An 8,101-nucleotide genomic window follows, 5' to 3' on the forward strand; every position below is an offset into this window, starting at 1 on the left:
TACATACACACCCTTCTCCTTTCCTCTATTCATTTACTTTTTACTTTTACTCCTATCTCTGGTTATTTTTCCTTAGAAACTACATATCTTAACTGTCTCACCTTTTATTGACTTATCAAATATATTTTTTGTTTGATGCAAAAAAAATATATTTTTTGTTAAACCAATAATTTTTTATCAAACAAATGGTTTTTAGTTAGGTAGGTATATCACAGGCAGGAATTTCTACTTACTTACACTACTATCATATTAACGCGGGCAGATAAATCACGGGTCAACATATCAGAATATTCATATTCTTGCAATGAAAATTTTATCTACTCCAAATTCTCATCTAAAAAAAAAAACTACTACTATCTACATCTACATCTTTATCTTTATCTTTACCTACTAATAAAGCGGCTATCGCTTCTGCCCGTCCGTCATTAAAACTGCCCCTAAAGTTGCAAATAATTACCCACCAATGCCACCGGTAAGTGAGAAGAACGTTTTGCTTTTTTTTCCGCGCTCGCCCATAGCTCAATAAGGGGAGATCCCCTCATATACAACGACAAGGCGAGCAGCGCACTGGTTGGTTCCGTGACCTACCGTGCCGGAGGTCGTGGGTTCGATTCCCACAACCACCCTTTTCCTTTAAAAAATCAATTATTTTTTGAAATTTTCATATCTTTGAAACCCTAACTTTAAATCTGACATGCCATATATGAAAATTCATCAGAAAAATATGTAGATTTCAAATATGCTATTATCATTAATTTTTGAAATTACGTTCAGGGTGCAAACTTAAATAATACCTTCTTTGTATGATGAGATATTTTAGAAATGTCTATTACATATGTCCTTATAGATTGGTTGTTTTTGTGGAGCTATCCTATATGTTTGCAACCAAATTAAGTCTTGAACTGAATTATGATTGCACACACACACACACAACACATTCGCGTCGCGTCGCATATATATGCGCTGGGTATATTCACTCGTCCGAAAAAACTTGTCCTTCAAAGAGATATACCTAGCACTAATTTGGTGTTAGATACATCCATTTGAGGGACAAACTTGGGACAAGTTATTTTGGACGAAGGGAGTATATGAAAACACTTATGCACATGTTATCATTAAATACTAAAATGTACTTTGCTATTTCATTCTAATGCAATATTTTTTTTGCGTCACCGAGAAACAACAACAAATGCGTAAACATATATTGGCAACTAGGTAGATATTTGCGTTGTATAATGAATTCTAAACACCTTCAGTTCACTTCAAAAATCATCACACCTTTATGTTTTTGCACAACACCACTTATCATGTTGCTTGTTTTTCTAGAAAAGTTATCATGTTGCTTGTTGCGTGGCATCATGAAAGATTTCAAGGATTTGCTGATGTCGTTAAGTGTATGTATGAGGCGTGATTTTTTTTTTCTCCCGTTGCAACGCACGGACACTTTTCCTAGTCTACACCTAATATTGAAGGACGGATTGTTTTTCCACTATTTTTTGTCCACGCTAACTTTTTTCGTCCGTCGCTACCGATCGCTGACTTGACGCATCCCTCCGATCCCTTCGTACGTGGCTTCTCTCCTCACGTATATTGACTCTAAGCCCGTTTTGTGGCCCATTGCTTGCTGACCTTAGTTATGGGCCAAACCACATGTGTGGGCTTGCTCGTCCTTTTAGTGCAAAAACAAAATGTCAATTCAAATTCACCACCTAGCGACCGAGTACAACTAATTAGCAGCACAAAATTTAAAGTAGTACATGCAATCACAGATTTTTTTGTAATTTCCAATATTTATTGGAAAAAATGTGTCTGTTTCTTTTTAATTTCCATAATTCTTGGGAAAAAATGTGAACAATTTTCCTTAAAATATTGCATAATGTTTGAAATCGTGAATAAATTTTCAAGTTCAAACAAACTTTTAAAACCTGAACAATTTTGGGACAACATGAACAATTATTTAAAACATAGAAAAAATTTGAAATTAAAAATAAGTATTTTTATATACGATGAACAAATTTATTGATGTTTTTGCATACTCTAAAAAAAGTTAAATACACAATGAACATTTTTTTGATATATGCTGAACATATTTGAATCCACTTTGAACAATTTTTAAATATAAAGTGAACATTTTGTAGTTTACACTGAATATTTTTTAAATACACGTTGAACATATATACCTTGAACAATATTTAAATTTACATTGAACATTTTGTGATATACGCTGCACAAATTTGGAGATGCAAACAAATTGAAAGTGAACAAAATTTTGAAAGAGTTAACCCTTTTCGGAAACAAGAAGAGTTTCCTCAAAAAGAATATCAATGGAGACGTGGACCTGTTAGGAGTCTTCCGGCCCGGGACACTCTTGGCTCTGCTCGTGTTCTGACTCGACTTCATCCTCCTGGAACTGGAAGCAAGCAAAGCACGCTAGGGTTTCCCTTCCGCCGGGGACCCTGCAGGCCCAGGGCTCGTCGGCGAGGGGGAGCGCGGACGGCGGCAGCCATGGCGTCCACCAAGGTGCAGCGGATCATGACCCAGCCCATCAACCTCATCTTCCGCTTCCTCCAGAGCGTACGCCCCTCCCTTTCTCCTCCTCCCCCATTCTTTCCTCGTGCTCGCGCCTCGGTTTCGCTGACCCCGTTTCCTCCGCCCGAGCAGAAGGCGCGCATCCAGATCTGGCTCTTCGAGCAGAAGGACGCGCGGATCGAGGGCAGGATCATCGTAAGTGGTCTCTAATTCCGCTGGGGATTTTTATTTTATTTTATCCCGTGTTTGTGCCGGAGACGATCCCTGGTGGTGGTGCCGGAAAGGCTTCCACTGTGTGGGGGAAGTTCAGGGGAGCTTCTGCTCTCTGTCCTCGGGAGGAAGAGTGAGCTTGTTAAAGCTGCTGGCCATTGTTGCTCTGCACTCTGTATATGGAAAAAATGTGGTACTACTAGTATTTTGTTGCGGCCACATGGACGGATGAAAGATGTGTCACTCCTGTCTTGAATTTTGCTATGGCCACATGAGGAGATATAATAAAAATGTGGAACTGGCAGGCATGAATGTAGGTTATTGCAGTTGTCTTGCTGCATTTCCACTACGTAGCACCGATACGGTGATACGGGTACGGCGATACGGGATACGGCAATTTCTAGAAACAGCAATACGGCGATACGGCAAGCATATATAGATAATAATAAAATGACATGTAATAAAACCAACATAATAGAATATGTGAGATGAGATCAAAATACCGCCTCACTGATTGCCTGATTGCTTCCATGCCTTCTTTCTTTTCACTTTTGAATGATCATCCAGGCCCTCGACTCCTCAATTCCTCATGGTGTATGCAAAATAGAAAATACATCACATGATAGTAGATTTGATAATATGAAACAGACAATCATGAAAATTGAAAAGGTTGTAAACAAGTTGGCTTGTAGCAGTAGCATACCAAATGATGAAATGAATATAAACTTCCTTGTTCTCAGCCTCCAACAAGTTTCAATTCTAAATTCTCAATGGCCATAGACAAATAATGCAAAAGTTCTCAATGGCTACTCCCCGCAGATGACATGGTGTATGCTTGTATCTTCTTCCCTAGCAATGGGAGGCAACAGCAATATCAGCAAGTAATTTTACCCCACAAACATCAACAACCAGCAAGCCAGCAACATCAACTAGCAATTTTATCCAACAAGCATCATCCTTAGCGAGCACTTTTATCCAACCAACATTAGCTAGCAGGAACAGATCGTATTACTAGAGTATACACCTATGAGCTATGACTATGAGAGTGCTATTACTGCCTACATAAACGGATCAACGATACATAAAGCCAGCAGTAGACAAGCCCCAAGCATACATCAATGGATCAACCATACATCAGTACAACATCGGGGCTCGGGTGTTTACCTTGTGTCGCCGGCGGAGAAGAGCAGAAGAGAGTCAGAGATGCGATTCCAGGAAGTTGGGGTGGCGGCGGCGGCGAGCCACTCCAGGCGGCGGCGGCGGCGGCGGCGGCGAGCCACTGATGGTTGTGGCGGCGGCGGCGGTGGCGCCCTCGATCCCTTCCTGGTGAGTGGTGACGACAGGGTGCGAGAGAACTAGGTTTAGTCGACCCATCGTGGGCTATTGGGCTCGCTCGGGGCTGCCTCGGCGTGTCCCAGCCGTGTCTCGCGCGTTTCACAGCCGTATCGGCATTTTTTTCTTTTCTTTTTAAATCAAAAAAGGGATACTTCTGGGATACCCGTATCTAAGCCGTATCTGGCGTATCGGGGTATCGGTGGCGTACGGGACGGCGATACAGAGATTTCTGCCGTATCGGTGCTTCGTAGCATTTCCATGTAATCCAATTTGGCACATATCAAACGGAACAGAAGTAGCAATCTCCGAGTGCCTGTTCATGCATTGGGCACCTCTTGATTGTTTGTTTTTTACCTGATTGAACGGACGTGTGTTGACATTAAGAAAAGTAGCTCTAAACATCGGCATTGTACAGCCACATGGACATCGTTGAACAAAGTGGACCAGAAACATTGTTGAATTTTAAACAAACACTATATACTTACTGCAGCATGTGTTGTAGGGCTTTGATGAATACATGAATCTGGTCTTGGAGGATGCTGAGGAGATCAACATCAAGAAAAACACTAGGAAGTCTCTCGGTAATGAAACGAGTACTCTGCTACCATTTTTTTGTTTTGTTCTCAGACTAGTGAAAACTCCATAATTTGTCTCCTCAATCATTTGCAGGTCGGATCCTCTTGAAAGGGGATAACATTACACTAATGATGAACACGTAAGTAAAAAAGCAAACCAAGTTACCTTTGTATTTGAGTTTTTTTTTGCTTTATTTGGCGTATACTTACCTAGTATTTGCTATTCATGTTTGCTTTTCAGGGGAAAGTAACAACAGCCCAGTGACTGTTCTATTGCAAGGATAACTAACAACCTACGTATCCTGAGCTCCTAGGATTGCAAACTTGGGGCCGTAACAGACATTCCTCTCTGTGTTCTCGTCTAAATTTGATTGAAATAGAATATGTTTTGCCAGAGAGAATAGGCTCTGTGAGGTAAAAGTGTGTTATCCAGATCATGAGCTTAGCACTTGTACTAGCTTAATTCAGAGGCATTGATGTTCTGGTGGTTTGTGCTCTCATTGAAATATTAACGTGGTGGTCTGATTGTTCTTTTGGAATTTTTTAGGCCCCTGTGTAAGATAAAAGTATCATTCTGTGAAAGTTCTTGTCACGAAATTACTTCTCCTCGGTTTGCATTTCAGCTGCCTGTATGCTATGTTTTCACGGTGATATTTCTTTCTTAAGCAACATGTTTTGGTTGATTCCGTGCTTGATTTGCATCGCACTTAAAATTAGCTTTCTTGTAGCGGTCATACAAGTGCAGTGTTTTGCAAGCTTAGAATGTAGGTTTCTTGCAGCAGTCAGGAATCTAGGTTTACATGCAAGTGCAGTGTCTTGCAAGCGAGGGATAATACAGAGTTTTGATTGAACAAGAAATTTGTGCACTCTGACCAAATTTACAACAGGTACCGAACATTATCACATTTCTGTTGATGTTCAAAGAACACCAAAGAAAGTGTGAGAAAATGGGCATATCACATATGGAAGAAAACAAGGTAGCAAACTGTGACAAACTTGATATTTTTTCAAACTTTGCTTTCTTTCCATTGGCTATTTGAACAACAAAAGGAACATGTATATTTAACCCATGACTTGCATATTAGTATAATTTTATACAATCATTTGGATGATAATATGCTTCCAGGTTTCTTGTTTATTACATCATCTTATTTAAACTGCAGACAGGAACAAGACGGGATCAGCTCGTAGGCTTGTTGTTGTCTTTGCTCTTCTTGCTCATCTGAACTGCAGTGGCACCCATGATGGCAACCAGCGTGCACACCGGCACAAAGATGACGTTGGGGATTAGATGCACCTTGAACTTCTTGACCTGCGGGATGCTCTCGCCGCTCTTCTTGGCGATGATGGCTGCCGCTGGCGCAGCCAGGCCGGCCATGATGAAGAGGCTGTCGTCAACTTTGGCCTCGTGGACGTTTTCCTGCATATACTCGATGAACATCTTCCTCCTTCCGGGCTCGTCCGCCACTGCCCATTTTTTATGGAATGCCTGCAATATGCGCATGTACCATGTTCAGTTGAGTTTTTGGACCATATGTAACAGTCAATTGCCAGATGTCCATAAATATTTACACCGAATCGGGTTTACCTCTAGATCACCACGGTCCGGAGTATCAAAATCTTGGCCAGGCAACACAGTGTTGAAATACCTAAAGCATTTTCAGATGAAGACAGGCATAAAAGGTTGGGCACAAGAAGTGCAAGCAACATAACTGCACAAACAGGAAGGAAGCTTACTTGCAGAATTCGACATATGCAAGATGAAAGTCTTTAAAGGTGCCCGTGTCCCTGTCCTTAAAATGTCGATCATAAACTTGTCCGGTTGTTATTGCGCCCAACCCTGGCACTCCTGAGAAGAACGACAGCACAAGCTAACAAATTTAGAATATGGAGCAGAAGTTCCAGCAACAGATAAAACAGTGCGGAGCCACAAGAACCATGTAATGGCACCGGCATATAGAACAAAACAAAACCATAGAAAGAACTGAGACTTGAGAACTTACCTAATTTGTTTAACGCACTGAAGGGAAGACCCATTATTGGTGCAGGCAAGAGGACAGAGATTTTTAGGATAGACCCATCAAGGGAACTCGAGTGTTTATATAGTCGCAGAGAACTAAGGGAATGCAAGCTTGGAATGCATTCCTTTCTTCCCTTTTTGTCCTACAAGTTCTCTTTCTGCCCTTTCTGGTTGATTCCTGCCCTGGGAGTGAAGTTAGAGCTGGCCTGGTTCTTGAGCTGCAGGAATTATTCGAGGGAAAACCTACAAACTCAGTTGCTAGTTGGGTTTCTGCAATAAGGGTCAAGGTCTAGTTTCTCTTACCACCTAAAGAATGTTCTGCACATAATTTACCAGGTAACTTAGGCCTCCCGACCACTGAAAGAATGTGTGGCTGCGAAATAAGAGCCAACTCTTCTATACATTGAGGTTAATGAGGTGCCAAACTTCAAAAGCTCAAGTTATGGTAGTGTAGTTTTTAGACCATTCTAACTTCTAACATTGCTTCTTAGCAGAAAATGGAGCTGAGCTAGAAGGATGATGCTAGACGTGCTTTCCGGCACATGTATATGCTTTTGCTTGCATAAGACGAATTGAATAACCATGCTTTAGCTCATAAAGGAGAGATTCCTACTGCTGTTTCCCTTTTATGTCTTTTAGAGACCATCTGTTTATGTTCTGAGTTCCAAGAAACAGCACACAGCTGTAGACACTTGAATTAGAAGATGGATCGGGCACTTTAGTAAATTTCAGTTTTGATACAAGTCGTTGTACTGCAAAAAAACAGACTATTACCAATATATACATAGACATTTTCTGTCAGAACTCAGAAGAGCTCATGGAAGAATGTCAAAAATGCATTGCATCGCCTGCTTGTCACTGTTCAATGACGGTATCATATCATTTTATGTTCATTCTTGCAGAGTTATAAACCTTAGGTGACCTAGGCCATGCAAAAACATGGACACGACTGGGCTCACCTTAATTTTCACCCGATGATCTTGTGCCTCAGCAAGATTACACTTCAAATATTGTGATCCAGCAAAAAATAACACTTGGTTTTCTCATAGATCTGGTGGCAGCCCATAAAAAAAGATCAGATTCCCACCCTTCACTCCAATCATAATGATCAAATCATATTTTGGCCCATGAAACATTTAGAATTTTTGTAGGTCATTTCAAGAATTCTGCTCAACCCAGGTAGACCCGACATCCTTTTCGAAACCCCTGTCCTTCATTACCTCCCGCAGCTTGTTAATCTCCTCCCACAAGCCAGCATTCGCATATAAATTTGACAGCTCGACATAAATCCCAACATTCCTAGGCTCCAGTTCAATTGCCTTCCGAGCTGCCAGTCTCCCGAGCTCAACATTGCGGCAATCACAGCAAGCACTAAGAAGAGCACCCCATGTAGAGACGCCAATATTACCTCCACATTCCTCCCTGGTAGCGA

The 8,101-nt window shown here is 41.2% G+C and overlaps 2 protein-coding genes across 2 annotated transcripts; one reads left to right on the forward strand and one right to left on the reverse strand.

Annotated features, from left to right (window-relative positions):
• Positions 1-2,338: 2,338 nt before the first annotated feature.
• On the forward strand, positions 2,339-5,246 carry LOC123132020 (small nuclear ribonucleoprotein E). The gene is made up of 5 exons (XM_044551770.1): positions 2,339-2,574; positions 2,662-2,724; positions 4,577-4,655; positions 4,744-4,789; positions 4,891-5,246. Exons 1-5 carry the CDS (start codon positions 2,506-2,508, stop codon positions 4,898-4,900), a joined length of 267 nt encoding a protein of 88 aa, XP_044407705.1. The 5' UTR covers positions 2,339-2,505; the 3' UTR covers positions 4,901-5,246.
• Positions 5,247-5,704: 458 nt separating this feature from the next.
• LOC123132019 (uncharacterized) lies at positions 5,705-6,892 on the reverse strand. The gene is made up of 4 exons (XM_044551769.1): positions 6,653-6,892; positions 6,387-6,498; positions 6,238-6,298; positions 5,705-6,138 (listed from the first exon to the last, which is right to left on the reverse strand). Exons 1-4 carry the CDS (start codon positions 6,684-6,686, stop codon positions 5,830-5,832), a joined length of 516 nt encoding a protein of 171 aa, XP_044407704.1. The 5' UTR covers positions 6,687-6,892; the 3' UTR covers positions 5,705-5,829.
• Positions 6,893-8,101: the final 1,209 nt, after the last annotated feature.

This window comes from Triticum aestivum, chromosome 6A (genome assembly GCF_018294505.1).
Source record: "Triticum aestivum cultivar Chinese Spring chromosome 6A, IWGSC CS RefSeq v2.1, whole genome shotgun sequence".
In the NCBI taxonomy this organism is placed as follows: domain Eukaryota; kingdom Viridiplantae; phylum Streptophyta; class Magnoliopsida; order Poales; family Poaceae; genus Triticum; species Triticum aestivum.